This window comes from Lethenteron reissneri, chromosome 45, assembly GCF_015708825.2.
Source record: "Lethenteron reissneri isolate LAM-NWPU_2019-01 chromosome 45, ASM1570882v1, whole genome shotgun sequence".
NCBI classification, from domain to species: domain Eukaryota; kingdom Metazoa; phylum Chordata; class Hyperoartia; order Petromyzontiformes; family Petromyzontidae; genus Lethenteron; species Lethenteron reissneri.
In genome coordinates this window covers 2,159,004-2,182,636 of record NC_083823.1, presented here as the reverse complement: position 1 = coordinate 2,182,636, position 23,633 = coordinate 2,159,004, and the positions used below count along the sequence as shown (strand labels likewise).

Genomic DNA, 23,633 nt, shown 5'->3' with positions numbered 1-23,633 from the left:
TAATTCAGTTCTTTGTGTTACTCAGTTTAAGTTGAGTGTAATTACACTCATGTAATGTCGCAATTCCCTGCATACTTCAATTTCCTTTGCAATTGATTAATGTCCAATGATGCAATTAACTTTTTCCATCTTTTATTGTGCACCCCAGATTACTGCTGATGTTGCCATGAATTAAGCATTGGTGGGATATGAGCTTCGGATTACTTCATTTATAATGGAAACATATCTTTACGAATGATTGGCAAGCTGTACGCTGCTTAAAATCATCTCACTCTAACAGCTGTTAGGCACGTGACAGTGACGGGTGACAGTGTGTGCATTGTCAGCTAAGAATCGCAAGTAGCTGCGTCGTTCATGGTTTAAAAAACGGAGCCACCACTGCTGAGATATACGAGGTTTGAATCAGTGTTTCAGCTACCGGTCATAAAACAGAGTTCTGAAATTGTACTGAATTAATGGTCTCGGCCCTGTCACTAATGAATGCACAAAAAGTTGTAACATTAGTGTTGCCACCTGTCCGGATTTGACCCAGGCAGTCTGGGAATTTACTTCTGAGTTTGGGTGGCAGGAATTGATTTTTACTGATATCTCGTTGTTTATTATAGTAGAATTCACCGAATCGATTGACATAGGCTGACATAGAAATATGCCCGGGTTTGGTCTGTGGAGAGAGTGATAACCCAAAATCATATTAAATGTGATGTTTCACTAAGTTCCAGACTTCAAACATTGGTTTGACTGGAACATTCTCTGCAGGACATTAAAAGGTGGTGCATGGCTGAATCAGGTAAGCCCAAAAAACGGGTCCAGTATTTGTAGATTGTGACCAAAGAAGATACTTGGAATGCATTTTATTATTAAATATACGGTTCAATTTAAAAAAACCTTGACATTTAGGGACTTCACACCCCCACCTCTCGCTTTGGTAAATGTATGGATCTGCCTCTGGTGAAGAGGCCGAATTGAAGGTGGTTTCAGAAGTAGTTCTACTAGGACATCTTCCTCGGCCTGTTATCTGAACACAAGGTTGATACACAGCTGGCTGTAGAGTTCCCTATGGGATTCGTATTGTTTTCACGACACGAGGCCGACAAGCACGATTGTAATACAATACGCAAGCAAACATAACACGTCTCATCTGTTGCGTGGACGTGGTGTGCAAGCGAGTCGTTCGCCAAGTCCAAAGACAACATTAGACTTATCCAAGCTGTAGTGTGGACGCGGTCGATTGAAATAAAGACAAGAACAACGCCATCCTTCCTTGTCATAGCGTCCCCGCCACACATTTGAGTGGCTCTTCGCACTGACTCCACGCACCGGCGACTTGTGAATGTTTGATGAGTGCAGGGGAACACGAGACGCAGTGGCGCATTTGCGAATGCGGCATTTTCCCCAATCTCACTTTGTTGTTGTTGTTGTTAAGCAGCTGACGCTGCGTTTGCAGTGATGCATAGATAGCACGCACGCACACACACAATGACCCCAACTAAACTCAACACGTTTGTCAGTGTGTTATTTATAAAGGTGCGTTGTCTGAAACGTCGTTAACTATGCTATTTATTTTAGGGCAGCGTCATTGGCGAATGCGATGAGCGGTTTTGTTTGGCCTTTTTCTAAATATAGATTTAAGAGATACGTTTTCGCTGATGTTGTTGGCGTTGCAATTATCTCGTAGTTGAAGCAATTAAGAAGTTTAACTTGTTATGCCCCACTGAAAACAACAATGTATTGAGCAAACAGTTGTACTGCATGTCATCAGTATGTCAATACAGCACATGCACCCTACTGCATTAACTATTGGACACTTCAAGCACTTCATTATCTAAAACAAACTGCGAATTGTGACAATAACTGGACACCAGGCTAAATGTGTGAATGTACACGGCACAAAAACAGAGGCGTTGTTGTAATTAAAAGGTTTAGTGGTTTTTTTTAATTATTCGCAGTGCATGGGGATGGTATTTAATAAATGTGCCTGCAATTGTCTGGGTGGCGGTCAGCAACCCAGGCCACCCCAATTCGATCCAACACCAGTGACAATGACCTCTGAACCGGGCGTGTGCCCTCCTCTAGATCCACTCAGCCTCAAAATGAGTTCCTTGGTGCGGTGTCTGAACATCGCCGTCGGGGAGACAAAGGCGGCCTGGCGTGGTGCTGGCCACCCAGCCCCTTCCGTGTGCCGTTCCTGGCATCATAGGTGCTCGCTAACAGCACTTGCCCCTACAGCCTGTTACAGGCTACGTGTTGAGTGGGAATCTTTGTCTTTGCGCCTTGGCCTCACGCAAATGGCTCTCGTTTGTTTACATTGGACCCCGGCCATTCGGGATAGTCGAAACGCCTCGGAGGCAGATACGTGGACGTGCAGCTCATTGCATTGTTGTTGTTGCTGCAGCTGCTGCGTGCATCTGCCCCGAGCGCTAGTTAGAACTCTAGCAGTAGTTCGCAAGGCACAACGCTGCGGACATGTCAACACGCACCAACATTTGGTGGACGACCATCGTGGGCCCTCGCTCGCCCTCTGAGCCAAGCGGGGGGGGGGGGGGGTGGAGCAGCCATCTTATGAAGGGCTTCGAAGTGACGGCGAACACAGAATCACTCAGAACAACGCCACACACGGTCCACCCCCCTCTTCTACACACACTCACCGCCACGTACAGCCCGAAACAGACATTTGTGGCATTGCGCCGTGTTGATTGTGAGCAGCTATGGAGCTAGACAAAGATTCACCCGTGTAGCCTTAACTGTAGGGGACAAGTGCTGTTAGCGAGCACCTATGAAGGTCGCAATGATCCACACTGCCTCTACACGGAGCTCGAGGCACTGTGACAGGCAACAGCGGCGTGGGGAGAAGGGGAAGGTCGGTTTAGTTGAAGGGGACAACGCCACGCGGTGCCCCACTGCACATGGCCGCCCTCGGGAACGTCACTACGCCACGTGGGCGGGGCTAGCGTCACAGGTTGACGCCCACTCACTCACGGTTAACCAATAGGACGCGAGTATCTCTTCCCGCGTGCCGCGCGTTGACCAATGGGAGGATTTCATTACGGGGGGGGGGTGAAGTTGAGGGGAGGGGCTGGAGGAGGAGAGGGGCGGTGCGAGCGGTAGCTCACCACGCCACCATGGCGAGCGTGGCGTTCAGTCCCAATTTCGCGGTGGTTTGCTCGTTTCTCGAGCGCTACGCCGCCCTGCTGCGCCTGCCCGACTTCAACTTCGCCGAGCTCGAGGCCGCGCTCGACGACACCGACGAAGGTGCGGACGTTTTGCACGGTGGTTGTTGTTGTTTTGAGGGGATGGGAGGATGAGGGGGGGGGGTCATGTCAGCATTGTGTGTGCGCGCGTGTCTTCTTGTTTTTCTTAAAGCGGCGCTTTAATTATTTATTACTACGGGCTCGTCAACGTTCGCGTTGTTGTTTTTTGAGTCCGTGGCCGATCGCTCTCATCGCGCTCTCTCTCTCTCAGAGAGACCCTCCTCACCACGCATTGTATTTGCTAGCGCGGATACGCGCGGCCGTCGAGTGGCTCGCGCAGCCCGATTGGTTGGCGGCCGCAGCGGCGCTCGCGATTGGTCGGCGTCGTCGAGTTTCCCGCCAGTTTTGACCAATCGCGAGCGTCGCGCGCCCGTGCACGGTGGGAAATGTAAAAGGGTGTCTCGGGTGCTGTGTGCACTTAATGGTGGTTTGGTTGTTGTGCAAAAAAAATGATAAAGTGACATGGCGAAACTTGTTCGCATTATCTTGTACAATCGAAATGTAAAACTAAAAAGTTTAACCGTGAATTGTCTGTGCCACGTTCACATTGCCGCGCGCGTGTTTTTCCTGCGGTAGTTTCTGTGCGAGACGGTGTAGCTGCCACTGGTTTTTGCGATGTTTTTTTTCTAACCTCAAGCCCATCGTTCACTACGCAGCCATCGATTTAATTTCATACCCGTCCCTAATTCTCCCAAACTAAAACAACTTAACTCCCACGAGCAGTGGGGGTGAGGGCACCCTCTTCGTACAATGCCACAGTCACCTGCCGTTCGTATTGACCGATGGTCATGCTTAGCAGCGCAGCGAGCATGGCGATAACGACAACGTGGAGGAGGAATGGCGATGCTGGGGTGCAGTGGTTGTGTTTTCATTTTTAAAAAAAACCTTCCCTCCATTGAGTGAGTGCAGCTCACAGCCGCTACGTGGCGCTGCCACACAGAATGAGAGGAGCTTTGAAGGGAAATCTTTGAACGCCGGAGTGGAGGCGGATGGATGCAAACCCGCTTAAAACTTACACCACGAGAATGTGCACAAGTCCTGAAGCTTCACATCCAGAAACAACCCAAGAGTAGAAGTCCTGTTGTCAAGTGATGAGCACACATTGTTGGCCCACGTGGACTTGGCTTCTTGTGGTTATGAATAGCCGCTCGGCTTAAAGGCTAAAGTTAGACTGAGGGGGGGGGGGTAAAGTGATAGGTTCAGGTTGTGGATGAAGAGGTGATCGAGATTATTGCTTGGGTGAAGAAGTTTAATGTTCGTGTTATTCGAGTCGTATGGTTAGTGCTGAGGTTTTCGCCCCTGCCATGCATAGTCCCATGGGATGTTGGCTATCAACAACAAGACAACTCCTATGACTAATTGGGAATGGGACGCAAGCGTAGGATTGATCACCCTGTCGCTGGCCGCCTTTGGGGAGGGTGTATAGTATGAAAGGCCGAAACACCCTAGGAACCAAAGGGTCACTACTGACGATGCGCTCCCCAAATTTCACCAGGCTCACTGTTCATGAACTCTTGGAAGTGCTTGCACAAAGGATAGTAACATCTCATCCTGTGTTCTTTGGAATCTAAATTTAGGCTCCGTTAAAGTAACAGCTGTGGTGCTCTGGTTTGTAGGTTAGTGTTGGTTCTAGAAGTATATTTATATTTTAGTATATTTATCGTTGTGGACCAGGGTAGGAGGGCCTCTCTCGCCAGTGGATAGCTCATGGCTTTCGATGATGGATATGGTTGGTGAACGTGATATATGATAAGTGTAGTGCTAGTGTTAAGATTTAAAGATGGTGTTCAAGAAGCGGTTCTTGTGACTCAGGAATAGTACTTTAGTGCCAGGAGTAAGAGCTAAAGTTAAAGTTGGTTGAAGTGATAGAGTATTATTTATACGGTCAGATTGATGGTTAATCTTGGTTCTCGGAATAACGGTCGGTGCTAGAGTTAGCGTTGGTGAACGTTTATAAATATGTATAGCGCAAGGGTTATGAGTGTTGCATTTAAATGTTAGATCTAAAGGTGGAGTTAGTGAGATTAATATCTAAAGGTTAGGGCCAGGTAAAATACTCTGAGCTGTGCTCAGATTTAAGGTTAATGTTGATTCTCGTCATAGAATTAGTGCTTTGGTTAGGACTAACTTTATGAATGAGGACGTTGATATGTGCAGTCTGGTGGTTCGGTTTAAGGTGAGTAATAGTTATCGGGGTAAGGTTCATGCTAAGGATGGGGATGTGCATTTTTTGGTTGGTGCTAGGGTTATGAACAATATTATTGGGGAGGGGGTGATTGTGCTTAAGTGATGATTTAAGTTAGGGTTTGAGTTTGGGTTTATTGGTAGCAAAGGTAGACAATTGTAGATTTGTTTAGTCGTCGGCTTTGGTATGAGAATTGTAGAATAAAGGTTAGTGCTACAGTCGGGGATAATTTTAGAGGATTATTTAATGAGGTTTATATTGAGGGTTAATAAAGTACAATGTTTATTCTCTCGCGCAGGCATTGTTGAAGTATCTATTTTTATGCTGTGTGGTTTTATTTACGTGCCATTAATTTCGCAATGCAATTTCAAGCATACCTAATGAAAAAACGCACGTCATACAATGAGTACAATACAATATTAATTAAGAGAGAAATCAAACGTAAGCATGCTCAGGTGGGCATCGTGGTTTACAGCCATGTATGTTTTGTGGGCCTTGCACACCAGTGGGGGGTGGTGCTCGTAAGAGTAGAATCCGCCTCGGGGGGGAGCCCTGCTGTTGGCCACGATCAGCCCAGGCCCCCCATAAAATGACACCTTCCTGAGCCTTGCCCACCTGCACGGATATGTGGGGTTTTGCTGCTGACGGTAGGAGTCAGAGATGTGCAAGGGAGAGACGGAACGTGCACCTCGCGATTACCTTCTTCCGTGCACTCCATAGTTCATGTTATTTAAAGTCCCCGCTATTGTGTTGATGGCGTTTTGTATGCCGACATGACTGTGTACGTTTGTGTAAAATGGATGGTATTTGCTGTACAACCTGATAGTGGTGAAGCTGTGTGATTTAATAGCTCTTTTTAAATTATTTGGAAAGACATGTTACATTTCAGAAATGCGGTTCGTTTTCATAAGTTGCAGAGGTTTGTGACTTGCTGAAATGTGCTAAATGTTTATAAGACGAATGTTTGCCTTCTTATTTCAAGGACATTAAGGCGTATGTGAATTGGTTCTACTGCGTCATTACCAGTTGCACCAATGCATGCAGCATACATGCATTTGTCTCCCTTTAAACGAGCTATACGCATCTCAATTGAGAGACCTTACACAACCCCTCCTACACTCTGGGTTATTAATCATGCATAGACCACAAAGGCTGTTGGATTAAAGAATTCATGTGGTGTCTGCAAGCAAATTTATACCGTAACCTTGTCGTGTGTATAGGTAGTAAATTAATGGAGAAGACAGGACCAAGCACTAATGTGCAGTGGGGGAAACAGAGGCTGGTTAAAGACCTGCTGGGATGGAAATTTTAACGGGAAATAGAAAGGCAGCACAATTGACTGAACATAATAACTTTTGTCGCTGGCGCTCAGCGGGCCCCTCTCGTCTTGCGGACGGGAGGCCTGTTAGCGCCATCTGTGTAATTGGTTTTGCGTTCCCCTTTGTCGACAGCGCCCAATGCCTTGGTGGAATTGCACTTGCGGCTGCTCAAGACGATGGGGCAGAAGGTGGCACGAGACCGATGGGAGAAACACCTGGCCAAGGTGGGCCCCCCCCTCCTTTCCCTCCTGACCTGCATACTGCCCCCAACCATGACCCGGCTCTAACCAAACGTCTTTAATCGTGGCCGTTATGTAGGCCTAGCTGCAACTGAGCCTGTGTCAGTAGTCTTATCACACATTTACTTTTAGCTCAGGTGTTGCAAAAAGCTATGTGCTAGAAATTGTTTATCACTAATTGCATATAGATGTCGAAGTTTCTTATCAGTTTAACAGTCCAAACAGTTGTTAATGTTCACATATCCGTTTAATAGGATGCATTTTTGGATAGAGTGATGAGTCTACATCTACGAGCTTGTGGCTCCTGCATACTGGCCGCCAGCTGGAACGAAAACCCGGTCTGGGGTTCTTAACGTCGATTTTTCTTTGATTGTCTCGATACAGATGTGTGAAGATTTTGACAGCCCCCTTGCTTGGGAGCTCAAGAACCTGGGATACCCCAAGATGAGCCAGGCCAACAAACTGATTCTGCTCAAGGTATCATTAAGTTGCTCCGTATAGCTTTTTAGACTGTTGAGGCAAGTGCTATTAATTAGCAAGCGCCTCCTGAAGGCTGGCCTGGTGCACGAAGGTGGTGATTGTGTGGCTGGCACAGCACAAAATAGGGTCATGTGACCGGCACCATCCCAGCTTCATTTGTCTCCCCCATTGCTAATGTTTACACACCTCATCAGGTACTAATTGAAGGGTGAGTTGATCCCTACGGGAGGCCCAAGACGAGGTCAGATATCACATGCTGCTTATGTTAACCATGGCAGGAAATAAAACCTAGGTGATTAGGTCCATCGTGCAGTGAACTGAACATTATGCCACCGCTTTGCTCATGAGTGGATTGTACACCAACACATAGACTGATATCCCCTATTGAGCTTATAGACTGTTGTGTAAGTGCTCTGTCCACCAAATTGTTCAGCAATGAAATAGCATTTCTATTGGGAAGTCACTGATTTTAGGCATTGTGAATTACAAATGTATTTTTTATTTGTTCTTGCACACTGGTGTCAAAGTTGAAATTATACAAATTGCTCATGGATGTAAACCGTGATAAGCATCGCCCAAACGTAATTTGAGCAGGTAACCACTTTTTGTTAAATGTATATTGTTAACTAATGTAATTTTGTATTGCTATCGTAACTTTCTGACCCACCCCTACTGGACATCTGTGGAAAAAAAGCTTCATATCTCATTGGATTCCTCCAGTGTAATTAAATATTCTAACGAAAGATTCTGATAATTCTAATAATGCCCTTTCATTATCCAAGAAAGCCTGCGTCTTTATACTCTTGTCAAGAATCGAAGTGGTAGGTCTCATGTGCCTATGAGCCACACATAATTAATTTTGAGGGTTTTGTTTGACCTGTGAGTCGAATGGAGAGCGTCTTGCCTTATCCCACCACTAACTGTGTTCCCCATGCCCTGTGCCCCCCACCGCCATGACCGTTTGCCAGTTCTTGTGTGAGACGCAGTTTGACGACAACGTGCGGTTCAAGGCGACCGTGAACGAGGAGGAAGCTGAGCTGATGCGGGTGCAGCCACTCGGCCGTGATCGTCACGGCCTCGTCTACTGGATCCATACGGACGGGCATTTCAACACCCGCCTCTACACCGAGGAGCAGGATGACCTGGAGCAGTCGTCCTGGAAGCTGTTGTCACGGCAAGTGGGGCCTAACCGTGGCACTCGCCTCTCCCTAGATCATTTTCTCGCCTTCCCGATCGCTCCTTTTCTCGCTTGCTCTTTCAATCACTCGTTAGCTCTCTCAATAACTCATGCACTCGCTCTAGGACTCAATTTTTTCCCTCAATCAGTCACACCCACGATTGCTCACTCCCTGGGTTACTCATTCATTTGCGTACTCCGTTTATAACTCATTAATTTGATCGAATTTGCTTAGTTCACATTTTTTTGTTTAATGAAGTGCCATACATTTCAATAAAGCTGATTTTTTAAATCGATATACAAATTTACAGCCCTTTGTCAATTCACTCATGGTTGAAGGTGGTGGTAGTGATGTTAAGAGTACCCATTCCACATTTGCAATGGTAAGTTACTTTACATTTGTAAGTTACAAAATGGGACCCTTTTGCCAGTATCAAAGTGAAGATGTTCAAACACCAAATATAATTTTTTTGCAAGGAATCAAGTTTGCATTATAACCACACGTGCTTGTTGTGAACATGCAAACAAACATGCTCTGATAATATATGCATTGTACTAGAACCTGATTGGCCTATACCAGAGACAGCCTTCTTTAGGGCCCAGTCTCACCACGTCACTTAGGGTAAAACCTATTCTAGTTTTTTCATATTTTGTAAGTTATTTAACATTGGAAAGGCCAAGTGTCCCTTTGTATTTGTTGTGGGACGTGGTTAGTGCATTGTGATACATATCTGGTCATCTGGCTTTGATTCCCAACCACAGTTAACATCAGTCGTGATTATCAGAACTGGTCTTGGGCCTCACTTAGGTCAACTTGGCCTTAAGTGAGTACCTAGTACAGTGTAAATATCAGTACTGGGGAGACGGCTGGGCAAGGTGCTTACCACACCTCATTCTCATGCAACGTGTTGGCCTGCATAGGTGCTCACTAACAGCACTTGCTGCTACAGTCTGTTCAAGGCTATATGGGGCACCTTTTTATTTATGTTACTGAGGTGTGGTATTATCTTAGTTTGTACCAACACAAATGTGCGGTCATTCTTGCGCTCACCACTGTTTTTTTATGTCCACGTGTGGAAACTTCTACCAGGATGGGAAAGCTTCTCAATTATTAAAACAAAGTAATCTTTCTACTTTTTCCTCCTCTGTGTTGCATAAAATAGGGAATAAGAAGTGCAATATAGGATGAAACGTTTTAATTATAATTGGAGCATTCTGTATCTTCCCTGTAATGTGCAGATTTCTACTGTTTCTCAAAGATTTGATAGGCTCAACACTGGTAAAGTGCTAATACAATAAATAACTCGATATTAGTGACTTGGATTTTTTATTATAAATTATTACCTTTAAGTAATTCGCCATGATTTAACAGTTTAACAGGCATGTGCTGTTGTATTTATTAATCGATCAAAATCTATGTTTTACTCACTTTGCAAGCATTGAATCGATGCGTGTGACAGTTATTTACCATTGATGCAAATGCTATGCATATTCTATACATTAAGACATGCAGTAAACAAAATTACAAACTACAAAAACATAAAGTTATAAATGAGATAGTGAAAAGTAAACAATACAACTGTGATATCAGGATTTTGATGATTCATCAAATTGATGCGTAGAGAAGCCGTTCCATGCCTGTTGTGTAATTTTAAATTTAATTGAACACACGCACTGATGAAAAACAATCTAATTATTGCCAAATTGTGTGCAAAGATGCACGAGGAGATTGCACACTTGGAAATTGTGCTGACAAAGAGAGAAATGCACGGATCGCAGCAAAGACAAATGAAGATGCGTCGTATTCACTGCGGTGAAACGCAAGCGGGTTTGAGCGCAACGCATCGCGAGAAGAGATGATGGCCGATGGTCGGTCGAGATTAATGACACTGGCTGCGAAATTGAGGAAACACAGCTAAGAAAATGTCCACCACGGAGATGGAGCGATAGAATCCACTCGAGTGCAGCACCTAGATTGATTGTCACTCACGCAACTGAGAAATGTATATTGCTTGGGTAGGTAAACATTTTTGATAAAGATGTATGCTTAAGTTGAACATGAAATATGCACTTGGGGAGCTGAATATATGGCGCTGCATATACCGACAGGTGGCAGCTGCGTTGCTATGGCAACCTGCTGGATGGAGGGAGAGGGCATGTCAGAATAAGTGACGTCACTCAAGAGCTGCAAGATTACATGGTCATGTGACAGGAAATTATGTCATGTGGAGATGATGTCATTACTGGCCTTTGCTGTTGCCAATGGAGGCATCTATCTGGCATTCGAAACGGTAGTTAACTGGCCTTGCTGTGGTCTGGATGCATTTGCCTTCTATATGTCAAACAAAGCTGGATTCCTTATTATTGTGATTAGTATTGGTACAGACGGTAAATGCAACTCAAGTGTGTGAAGGTCATTATCACAATACAAAAGGTACATCACAGGTATTAATTTAATGTATAACCATGTCAGAGCCCCATTGGGACATCTCTTTTGCAAAGGCAACCTCGGGTGCAAATTAAACTGCAGTATAAAATTATTATTTCATAAAAGTGATCCTAAACATAACGACCGAGATGAGATTAAACTCATTGTTTCTCAGCAATATAATTAGGAAGAAAATGTATTTGTAGTCACACGTACAAATAATCAGACCTATCATGTACTTCAAAATACAATTTCACTGCAGTGAGGATCAGAACTTAAGTGATTATTTTTTCCATTCATGTTGAACAGCCGAGGACAGCTTGGGAACGTGTAATGTATGGTTGCGTTTTCAATTCTAAGTCAATGAGACACCAGAATCCTCGAGTGGGTTACATTTGCATCCGAAAGTATTTTTCTGCTGCACATTGATGGTTTTTCCAGTTTCCATTATTCATTCCTGCAATTTTGAATGGCCACTATCCCACAGTAATTGTTTTAATTAGATTTGCATGAAGATATTTTGATGGATTGCTTCCAGCTGTATCTGTTTCCTGCCGTTGAGGCTGCAGCAGCTGCACTCAGCTCTGTGGCTACCTTTTCCCAGCTGCCATTGTAGTGAGCAAACACACCTCTGAGAAAATGACACAGCCAAATGCTCTTCTTGCATTTGCTGTCGGGTCTATATCCAAATTACCTAAACACTTTATTTGCATTAAATCGGCCTTTTCATTACTCCATCCAGCTGCTGCAAGGGGCAATTCTGGACATTGTGGACCACTTTTTTGTTAGGTAGCACAGCGGTCTCATGTATGGGTGGTGTGTGTATCAATCTGGCACATCTGTGTTCTAAAATTTACAGCTGCGTGCCATTCTATTAAGTCTGATCTAAGCCAGGTGTGCTCTGCAGGCTTTGTACCAATGTTTTATGGTCTCTCGTGGTTCCGGTGCACTGCAGAAATCGCGAAGGCCTGGCTGAAGTTCTGCAGGGGCTCAAGTTGGCGGTGAGCGGGGGTGCCGGTGGTCAGGAGCAGAACAGCCCCTCCTGCAGCAGCTCTGACACAGAGGAGCCAACCAAACTGCCGCCCCCTTACACGAGTGAGACACTGTCCGTTGCTTGACCCTTGATGTGTCTGTGGGTTGCCTACATATTGATTCATTGGTTAAAATAACATTTTAGGTTGACGATATGTGAATCGGAATGTGTGTGTTACAATTGATTATTTAGAATGTGGAATCATCACGTAACATAGCATACGGTGCATTGACTCTTGTCTTCTTTACTGTGGCACCAGCGGCTTTCAAACTAGGGCAGAAGATGAAAGAAAACAAAGCGGAGACGGGCGACAGTGACGGGAAAAAGTTGGAGGAGGAGGGGGAGGAGGAGGAAGAGGAGGTGGCCCCAGCCAAGAAGGAACGGAGCGAGGTCGGGGAGAAAAAGGGGGGTGGTGCCTCTGGTTCTCCCGAGGAGGCAGAGGACGAGGAAGACTCGTCGCTCATGAAGGAAGCGGTGATCAAGCTGGAGCGCCTGGACGACACGATGCTGGAGAAGCTGTCGCAGGACACCTGCAAGGAGGAGACGCAGGCCAAGCTGCCCGTCAAGAAGCGCGAGCTGCGAATGCCCACCGAGATTTCCCCAGACGCACGGCCCTCAAAATCCGACGTGGACGGAGAGGCGCAGGCGAGCGGCGCTGATGCCGGTGGCGAAGGAAAGGGGGTGGCCTCAGAAGGTGGTGGCGCGCAAGGCACCACCGAAGGAGAGGTGGAGAATGGGCAGAACGGAGAGTTGGGCCGCAATGGAGGTGGTAGCGGCGGCGGTGGCAGCGGTGGCGATGTCTCAAAGGGCGGCTCGGTGGCACACAAGAGTGACGCGGAGAAAGATGGCGAGGACACTGCTGCTGCCGCGCCCACGACCAGGAAACGCGGCACCTCGGCCACCCACGCCGACAGGGTGAAGGATACAGAGAAGGGCGACTCGGAAGCAGTGGCGGGCAACCCCAGCAAAGTGAACGGGCAAGGCAGCCCCAGGCGCATCACGCGGCAGAGGAAGGCCGCCTCCGAGGAGGCCAAGAAAGCAGAGGAGAAAAGCAGCTCGGAGGAGAAGGTGCGTTAAGGCCGCTTCTTTCGGGCTCGGATTAATAGAAAACTTTTGTTTGTTTCTTACAGCACCCTGTTACAGCAGGGGTGTGCAACCCCTGGTCCTCTGGGGCCACAGTTCATTCTGGTTTTTATTTATCTACTTAATCGAGCGATTAAGTGAAATCATTATTTTATCGAATGAGATTATTTTTATTGTTGTCAGCTGTTAAGCAATTGTAGGTTTCAAGTTATCAACACATTCAGGTTTGTGGCATTCGAGGAGCAGAATTCGAGATATAAATCAAATAGATTTCTTGTACTTATACTGCTAGTGTCCTGCACTGTCTTATACGAGTTGGAATTCGCATTGAGCAGAAAACAGAGTAAATCATTGGCAGGTAAGCATGTATTTATGGTACTGCTTTACATCACTCACACGATGTGAATGCTTTGAGATACTGTAGTTGTAAACTCGTCTTCAGGATAAGGGCTTTGTCTTCCATTCAGGTATGTGTCTTCCTGCTTATCACATCGAACCAATATGTTTTGGGTCTGTGCATGGGAGTTACTCGGTGAATGGTTCTAATTGTCACGTGGTTAAAGCTGTTGCTGTTTTGCATGTGCAGGGGAGCAGCGGGGAGAGCGAGGGCGACGACGATGGCAGTGAGGAGAGCCAGGAAGAGCCCTCGGAGGGAGCCAACATTGATGACTCGTGCAAGCGCTGTGGGCTGTCAAGCCACCCCGAGCTGGTGAGAACACGACACAAAAACAACAGCATCCATATTTATGTATGTATGTAGAACTTATTTCGCATCGTACGTAACTAATTGGGAGGTGCGGGGGAAGGACAATAAGTGGTGGTGGGGACGTCACCACATTGCCTGTGCCGGGCTAGGTGCACTGATGCCACTGAAATGTCAAAGGGTTTCCCAGGTGCTATTGATTGACTGAGATGACTGGCAGTTACACCACCTGCTCTCCCCACTGACAACTTATTGCTGCTCATTCTTGTAAGTGTAGCTCCTGCACCCATCATTGTTGTTGGAGGGTGGCTACCTCCCAACAGCCCAGTAGCGTCCTTCACGAGCCTCCTCCATAGAGGTCGATATTGACACCGCTGGTACCAGTTTAACCCTTGGCTAACATTTTCCTATCACTGAATGGATTATATGAAATAGGTTATTCCTATGTACACAATTCTCCACGTATTTTGAGCATATGAATTGGTTTTAGTCGAGGAATATTTGTGGAATGACAACATCATATTTGAAGATAATGGTAACAGTGATGGAGAAGAAACATGTAATCCTATGAAAACTACATACAGCCATGACGATGTTGAAAACACCGATGTTAATAACTATTGCAATGTGTGCAGATCCTGCTGTGCGATGGCTGCGACGATGGGTACCACACTGCGTGCCTCCGTCCCCCGCTCATGCTCATTCCTGACGGGGATTGGTTCTGTCCATCCTGTCAACACGTAAGCACCTTCTCTTCCATCTGCACCACCACTCTTATTTCCTGGGCGACGGCATTCCTCTCTGCTGCTAAACTTACAATTCAACACGACTGTGTTATGTAGAGCTGAGCTGTCCAAATATTTAAATAATTTTGTTACTGATTGTTGGTTTAATTTGACTTTGCAGTGGATAATACAAAAATCATTGCGAGATAAAGTCTCACCTATTTAATTCTTATGAATAACGCTATTGCGTTTGACTCCTGGTGTGCTTCCTAACTTGTTCATTCATCTTAAAAATAGAATACTTTTCTTCACACACTCATTATTGAGATGCTATTACATTCAGAGTCTTCATTAATTCAAACTGCATTGTAGTTTTTCGTAAAATACATTTTTACTTTTGTTCTCTGCAAGTCCTCTGATGTGATTTGAGTTACGCCGTAAATTGAGGCAGAGTCACAGCAGTGGTTGACTGTGCTGCGTTGCCTCTGCTACTCCCCTCAATGCCGAGCAGAAGAAGCTTTGTGAGAAGATGGAAGAGGAGCTGAACCACCTGGACAGGATGGTGAAAAAGAGCAATCGTGCACAACGCAGGTAACGGCTGCGTTCCCAGCTCACTCACACTTCGTCGCGGTTTTGGTTCTACTTTGTCTTCCGACACGGCTCGGTTCAGGCTTGAGCTGCTATGTTGCTTTCGAAGATGCCCAAGCGGGCTCGGCCATAGTTTGGCCTGGGCTCAGCTCATTAGCATCCAGGGCATGGCTGTCAGACAATGCCCAGAGCCGGCTGAAATTAAACTACGTGTCGGAGCACAGTGCCATTAATTTACTCACAATGTGATGTGATGCATTGTCAATATTCAGGGTTAGGATTAAATTGACACAAATCTTGCTCTTGTTGTTTGTATCATGTCTATATTGTTTAAACGTGTATTAAAATAAACTGACAGTGCTGTTAGCCATGTACCAGTCAAGCAAAACTTGGCTCGTGTATTACACAACCCTTTTTGCGTTACTTTGTTTTAATAAAACTGATTTCCTGACATTTGTGCTTAATCTGATTCAAATTCACAAGTGTGTTTTTGTTTTTTTTCTGTCTTTGCAGAAAAGAGATGCTGACTTATGTTGGGATCAGCTCTGAGAATATCCTCCCACGCAAGGCAAGTTATGACGTACGTACAGCTGTTACAGATATTCTATTTGCATTCGCAAAGTATCCATTTATCATGCACAGTCATAGAGTTATATTGTAATACTTGGTCAGTTTCTAGCGTGTCTTTCTTGGGACGTGTTTTTTGTTATTAGTGGGATTTTCCAACACTTTCTTTTTGCGTCCTTGTTAAAGAGATACTTACACAGCAATCTTGTAACAATTAAACTGAGCAGCATCATCAAACTCTCCTAAGTTCCCAATGCTTTGATTTTGTTTCCAAAATTCTGCTGTTCTGCCGAATCATGTTTAGAACATTGTGAAGTTGTAATTATGGTCAAATTCCTGTGACAATACTAAGTGTCGTCTGCTTCAGAGTAGACATCAAATATGCCCCGACATCATTCGCATGCATGCCACCGTCAGGGTGCCAATTTACCAAGTATAAAATCACTCAATTGGGAATAATAACTCAAGTAAATTTTTTTTTTGTAGCAGGTAAAGGGATACTTACACAGCAATCTCGTAACAATTAAACTGAGCAGTAAGGCCCATTGAGCATTACAGCTCTTGTTTCAGAAATGACCTGGCCACAAATAGTAGCTCAATGAAGTGGCTTATAATGTGGAAGTTTATAGCAGCTAAATACTCTAAACACATGTATCTAAATGTGGAGGGAAGAACTGGAGGACGTAGAGAAAAAATCCACACTACCACGGGGAGAAGATGCAAACTCCGAATATACAGGCTTGGGCACCACATCGCTCAAAGGGATGATTGCTGATTGTCAAATATAACGATAGTGGTAGCCAAGGGATGTAACACGTCTGACAGCACGCCCACTGAGCGATGAAATCAGATCCGTGTGTAGGTGCTCGCTGAATTATTACATCGCAGAATCATGAGAGTTGGTAACGGCTTGGGGAATCTGTCATCCTATAGTGGACTGATGAATGATGATGATTGACGTGAGGGTTATTGTAGGCCACATGTTGGGCTTGTGAACATGATGCCACCTCGTGAGTAGTCGGTACAGGACGACGAGGACGAGGAGCCAGTCGGGAGGCAGCGCCTGGAGCGGCGGTCGAGTCGCGCCCGCAAGGCGGTGAGCTACGAGTACAAGGAGTTTGACGACGCTATCATCACCGCCATTGAGGAGGATATCAAGGAGGTTAAGGGTGAGCTTCTCCTACCGCTTCTGACCGTGTGCTATTGTCATTGAATCACTGCACTGATACGGTGATGTTCAGGAATTATATCTGTCTGTTCTGAGGAAGCATCACATGTTTTCACGAACACTGCAACACCTAAACACATTTTTACTGAACTTACCGCACAGATTACCAATGCCAGATCTGTATTGCTTTTGGGAAAAATTTCCAGCAACTATATTTGAAAAGTTTTTTTTATAAATAAGCATATCCGTGCGGTATGGGCACGTGCATGAGATTGCATGGCTGTAATTATGTATACCTGACGCACAGTGTGTCAAGCTCGATGTTAACTTGCGGGTATGCTCACATTGCAGAAGCAAAACGGAGGATGGCTATGGAGCAGGAAGCTGAGGATTCTGGGAAGGAGGAGGAGGAAGATGAGGAGGAAGAAGAGGGCAGCACTGGCGGGGCCTCAGCGGCAGCAGCAGGCGGAGCCGCACCCGCCTCGGGCCCTGTCCACCGCGGCAAGGACATCTCGACGATCCTGCGTGCCAGCGGGCGGCACAGCGGGGAGTCGGACGACGGCGCCACGGCCGCCGCCGCAAAACCCAAGAAGAGAGCGGCGGGCAAGAGCAGTGACGATGATAAGGACGAAGATAGCGACGAAGTTGACGGGCGTCGCGGAGTGGTGCGTGGTGCGCGTGGGCGCAAGCGGGCGCCCGCAAAGAGGAAGGCTCGGAGACTGACGGCCCTTGACAGCTTCGATGAGGAGAGCGAGGACGAGGACTACCAGGAGAGGTGCTGCACGTCGCCGCCACGACTTATTCCATGTCTTCGTTTTGTTAATCCCCGCCAACTCAGTAGGGGAAGACACGACAATTCGTAAACTCGATTAAGCGTGAACAAAACTTGAGTTTAAAATTGCGTTGCTATTCGTGGCTAATTGATGCATTTGGTTAACTGAAATACTAATTGCCATGTGAAATGCTTGTACATGTGATACATTTAATGATTATTGGGCTCGTCGTTTGAAGGCGCTTACGACGTAAATTTGGCCGCATTTACATGACCTAACCCAAAAATCTATTTTCAATAATAATGATATTGTCTGGGAAAACCTATACGTGTTAAATAAGAGAACGTGTTTTGTTTCCCCCGTGCAGTGGCACCGAAGTGGAGGAGCCGGATAACTGGGTGGATGAATTTGGCAGCGGTGACGCGTCCTCTGGCTCGGACTACTGGCAGAGCTTGTCGCGGCGGCCACGAAAGCCGCGGACGGAGCCGACGCGACGGAGTCAGAGGCTCAGGGGGCGTCCCATGGAGGAGGACAGTGGTGAGCGCCGCCTCTGTTGCCCCTCCCACCTGCCGGCGTCGGGATTCTAAATCCTTGCTGATTAGAGGCCGAATGTGGAAACTGGCCAAAAGAGTTTGCCTGTGTTTTGAACCAAATAATGCACTCGCATAGGGCCTCGTGGCCCAGAGGTCGCAACCGGGTACCCGATACCCGTACCCGGCCGGGTACGGGTACGGGTAGCCGTTTGCGACCCTGGTGTGGCCGGGTACGGGTAGGCCGTGAGTCACTGGTGAGTAACCGTTTGTCACTCATTTCGGGTAGGGTACGGCCGGGTACGGGTACCCATTTGTGACCCTGGTGCGGCCGGGTATGGGTACGGGTAAGGAATCAAAACCCGTTTGCGACCTCTGTCGTGGACTGATGGGATGTGTGAAAGATAACTTTAATTTTTCATGTGGGTTGTACAGATATGTAAGGCAGGTGTTGTTTGCTTATTTTCTGAATCCTTGGTTGCATTTTTATACACAACGATTTTGCATATGCATCCATCATACATTTGCCCTGACCAATTAACAGCCGACACCCAGTGCAGTATTTGCACGGTGTAATTAATTTTCCATGTTAGCAGTGAGCGCCATATTACACGTGTTCACATATCTCACCTTTCTGCAGTGTGATATTATATCGTCGAAGGTACGATCGAGTCTCATGACGCTGTACAAACAAATGCTCACAGAAGCGGGATTATCTAGAACTACCTCTTGAGATATCTCAAGTTACGATTCACACAGAAAGGGGCATCAACTATTTACCTGCTCTTCCACGAAGTCATTTTTGTCTCGTTACAAAGAATTATTTTAAATTCTCAAGAACTGGAATTTATCCAAATTACGTGCATAACTAAGTCAAATGTGATGGGATTGGATTTTAATGTAGTTCATTACAATTGAGAACCTCATTTTAATCACAGGCAGCTGCATGGATCTGAACCCAGCATCTCATCTGGTACAAGCTCCAGACCTGAGCCACCTACAATGTGATTTTAAGATATAATTTAATAGTTAAGATTTACTTGGCCAATGTGGATGCTGCATGGTATCACAGTGGCAAGATATTAACTATCTCACATGATTATACAGGATGTCATGGGTTCGATCCTGACCCTGACGCATGTATATTTGGAGTTGCATTTTTCCCCATGGTCGCTTGGTTTCTTTTCTGGGTCCTGTTCCCTCCACATTTAGAATCAACATGCACTAAGAGTATTTGGTTGCTATCATTTTCCACATCATAAGCCACTTCATTGAGCTGTCAATTGTGGCCAGGTCGCTTGTGAAAAGGAGCTACATAGCTCGGTGGACCTCGCCTGGTTTCTAGTTTATCAGTGCTTTTCTGTACGGGATATCATGGTTTCCTTGCATCTCACCGCAGACTTGGAGAGCAGCGACAGTGAGGTGGCGCGTGCCGCCCGCCGGGCCGGGAGGAACAAACGGTCGGAGCGACGCACGACTCCCGCCAGGAGAGGCACGCGGGGCAACAGGGCGATTGCTCGACGCAAAGGCGGCAGGAACGACTCGGACGCCAGCGAGTCGGACGCGTCGCACAAGAGTAGCCCCGTGGCGGCGCGCCGGGCGAAGGCCACCGCCACCCCACGCAAGCGGCAGACCCGCTCCTCGGAGAGCCACGGTGACTGTCGCAACACGCCACACGTGGCATTGCTGCAAGTGTTGTAGTGTGCTGGCGACCACAGTAGGCGTTCCCGCTGCAGTGCGCGTGCCACGTTGTTAACGCGCCTGGGATAGGGAAATGCGTTGCACGGTAACTGACACTTGCCACCGCGATGTGCTCGCCGTGGCAAATAAAGCCGACGAAAATACACGAGCCATAGGAATGTACAAGGCACGTCAAAGCTTCTACAATAACATGTGTGCCACAGTCACTAATGCAACACACTGTCACCTTGCGTCTGCCATGAGAATCGCCACATCGGCCATGGCACCAAGTGTGCATGTGCATTGGCACTGCATATCCACGTGACTTTACTGAAAAAACCTAAGAGTATGAATCCTTGCAGTCACGAAAGCTTCAAATCTAGAACTGCATATCCATCTTGTGAGGTGCGTTAAGGTGGGTATTTAGTGCCAGTTTTTCAATTGTGATTGCATAAAGCAATCGTCATAATTACAACTGGCAGTCTAATGCCCGATTGCGGGTCGTGTGCCCTTTCAAATGTTTGAAGTAACGTGATGAGACACACCAGTATAAATACCGTTATATAAAAAATTATTGCTAACGCCTGCTCCACTCTTGCTCCCGCAGAGAGCGCCAGCTCAGCCAGCGAGCGCCCAGTGCGGAAACGCAGGAGAGCCGCACCAGCTGCACGGGCTCGTAGCTCTGACGAGGAGGAGGAGGAAGATGAGGAAAAGGCAGGTCAACGAGCCAAGCCTGCTGGGTCTCGGCAGCGGCGGGCATCGGGTGCTGGCGGTAGTGCACAGCGACGTCAAAAACGGCCGTCGAGCGCCCGTGCCCCAGTCCGCACGCCCAAGCGCAAACGCGCTGCTCGGAGCGGCCGGACCACGACTGGCGGTGCCGGCAGCAGCAGCGAGGAGCACAAGGAGGGCAGTGGTGGCGGTGGCGGCAGCGGCGAGAGTGGAGAAGATGCGGACGAGGCGGCGATAGCGGCAGGAAAAGCGCAGCGTGCGCGGGACGCCCGGCCCAGGAGGCCCCGGCGGGCAGCAGCCGCTCGTGGCACAAAGGCGGCGGCGGCGGCGGCGGCAGCGGCGGCGGCCTGCGTCTCCTCCGGGGAGGGCGAGGGGGCGCCACCGCCCCCCGCAAGGGCCTCGCGGCGCGCGGGCGCTACCAAGGAGGGCGGAGGCGGCGGTGACGACGACGAGGATGTGGCGGACGACCTCCTCGGGGTAGAGGATCTGGTGGACTATGTGACGGGAGAGTAGTGTAACGGCGGCGCGTTTTAATAACTGAAGAGAAATAGACAAAAACGAAGGTGGTGGTGATGATGATGATGTCGATTTAGCTGTGATCACCGGGTCTTTGAGCAGCTGGGGCTGGCTTTGCCGAGCTCTTCTTAGTTTTTCTATTCATACTCCGACGTGTGATATTTGATCAGTTTTATTTCCTATTCGCCGACTTAGCCCTGTACAAAATTTGCTAAATTCCTGTAGGCGTGAAGTCATGAATAGGTCCTGTACACATGCCCGCATAAAGCTCCCAAATAGTCCCTTTCTGATCAGGAGCCTTTTAATCGTATAGGTAGTTGCTAGTTTTCGCAGAATGAACGACCACGTGGCTTTTAAAAAGTCCCGCCGGTAAGTCATGATATGTACATGCGGTGTTGTGCATGTGTAAGCCTCGAAATTATCTGCTGAGTGGTGTTTGTGCACCGCTGAAAATGGATTGGTGTTGTGGTGAGATGATGCTTATAAGACACGTGGTTGTGCGTCTGGTGTGTACATATAAACCTGGCCCTCTGCACTGCTATGTGTTGCTGATTACAACTTTTTTTACTTTTGCAGAATTACAGAGCAGATTTGGAACGATTGTTTTTAACCGTTTGTGCTTAACTTTGCAGAGGTCGTGCAAAGAGAGCAAATTCTATTTGTGGGCAAAGTAATTCAGATGGAACGGCTATCGGAAGTGATAAAAATTGGACAGTGTGGTCTCATAGCATGGTGTTTGAGTGAACTGTTCTGTTTTAATGTGCTCTACTTTGTGTAACTTTGCATACGTGAAAACGCTAGGATGTCCAAATGACGGAGTTGTGTTTCCCACTTCCAGGGAAACAGGTGAAGCGTTCGCCAGATGCTGTGGCTGGTGTACAGAGGTGCATGGGACCGTGAGATGAAAAAGAGCTCCTTGCAGGACACATTGCTCCCCCCACTGTCCATTGAGACAAAACCTGTGTGTGTGTGAAACCGAAAAGTTATTAGCGTTATTCATAGTTGCATTCATACTCATAAGCAGTTTTGAGAAGAAACGTGGAAAATATAAAAAAACTTATATGTAACAACTTAGCCTAAAACTTTTTGAAGTTAAGTGCGACACTTATCCAAAGGTGGTCAGATGAAACAAAGTGTTGACTTATTTGGACTCTATTGAACAGTGGTGGTTAAAAGTCCACCATACAGGTGTTTAAAATCCAAGTTGTCAACTTTTTTCATTGTTTATTTTTTGAAAGATTTAATTTGGTTTTTTCTCATCGTTTTTTATCTGCACGCTTGTAGAGCAGAATCGCTTACAAATTGTTTTCTGTCACTGACGACTGCTTAAGTTGCAAATTAAAGCTTTTTACAGTAAAACGAAACAGTATGCCTTTAAGTAGTCACATGAACCACAGCTAGTGTCCTGTGTTATTACTGTATTGTAGCAACGATGTATTTATAACGGTGTCGCGTTATGATAGTAGCGATGCTGTGATGTCGGTATTCACGTGTCAACCCCTATGGATAATTCTTTTATATATCCGTTTTAAATGTCCTCATGGAACATAATGAGTTACACTGGCTGTGTCCTTTTGCGTGGTAGTAGCATCACCCCCCGCACTGCAAATAAAAACAGTCGTCAGCATTTTGCTTGCTTGATCCTGCCTCTTTGCCTGTGTTGTGTGGTTTGCGTTCACTTCAGCTGTGTTTTTTTTGTTCTAACTTCCCCCAGTAGTTTAAGGGCTGATGCATGTGTTGGCAAATGTGGCTTTTCCTATTTTGTTTTATTAAAACGGGCCAATGATTTCCCACAATTTTTAAAAGTTTCTTTGACATGGCAGTGGGGCGGAGTGGTGATGCAGGGGTTTGTGTCCTGCACTATGAACCCGACAACTTGAGTTTTGTTCCTGATTAACTGGTTCTGCACCCACCCCCTGCCCCCCTCTCCAAAAACCTGCACTGACCAGCCAGGTGAAGTAAGGTCAAACGACTAACAATGTGGAGGCCTTCATCCAGCAGTGGATTGAGTTAAATTGGTGACTAAGAGAAATAGGAAATGTAAAGAAAATTATCCTAATAAGCAGATGGCTGCCAATTGAGGTTGCCTTTTTTCAGTAAGGTTGGCATGACTTTTATACAAAACATAATTATTCGTACAATTCAAGTATTTTACATTTGGAACAATATGAGCACATCCGTGATGAAAATTGCCCATGTAACTGTCTTCAAAGCCCTTTTGAAAAATAGCCAGGTGATTTCCCAGTGATTTTCTTAAATCAAACCTATGTTTACTCCAAATTATGTTCCTTATTTGGGCATCGCTCAACTGCTAATCATAACCTATTCTCATCAGCTAGGTGGTTGTGGTCGTGTAAGCCAATACACCATGGCCTCCAGAACATTGGTGGAACACGTGGTATATCGACTGCTGGATGAGGGCAGCCAGGTGTCAAAAAGTTCGTGGGGTTGATTGAACCAAA

General features: G+C 46.6%; 1 protein-coding gene across 3 annotated transcripts; it reads left to right on the top strand.

Moving 5' to 3' along the window:
* The first annotated feature begins 3,077 nt into the window (after nt 1-3,077).
* RSF1 (remodeling and spacing factor 1) lies at nt 3,078-22,812 on the top strand. Of its 3 annotated transcripts, XM_061570570.1 has the most exons (16): nt 3,078-3,249; nt 6,885-6,976; nt 7,376-7,468; nt 8,440-8,645; nt 12,032-12,171; nt 12,369-13,177; nt 13,779-13,901; nt 14,531-14,635; nt 15,132-15,211; nt 15,722-15,788; nt 16,794-16,944; nt 17,295-17,718; nt 18,084-18,253; nt 19,646-19,900; nt 20,534-21,132; nt 22,010-22,812. In XM_061570570.1, exons 1-16 carry the CDS (start codon nt 3,120-3,122, stop codon nt 22,019-22,021), a joined length of 3,456 nt encoding a protein of 1,151 aa, XP_061426554.1. In that variant the 5' UTR covers nt 3,078-3,119; the 3' UTR covers nt 22,022-22,812. The 3 variants fall into 3 exon arrangements, with proteins under 3 accessions (XP_061426554.1, XP_061426553.1, XP_061426552.1); XM_061570569.1 differs by having other exon boundaries at nt 15,722-15,776; nt 20,534-22,812; XM_061570568.1 differs by having other exon boundaries at nt 20,534-22,812.
* The last annotated feature ends 821 nt before the right edge of the window (nt 22,813-23,633 follow it).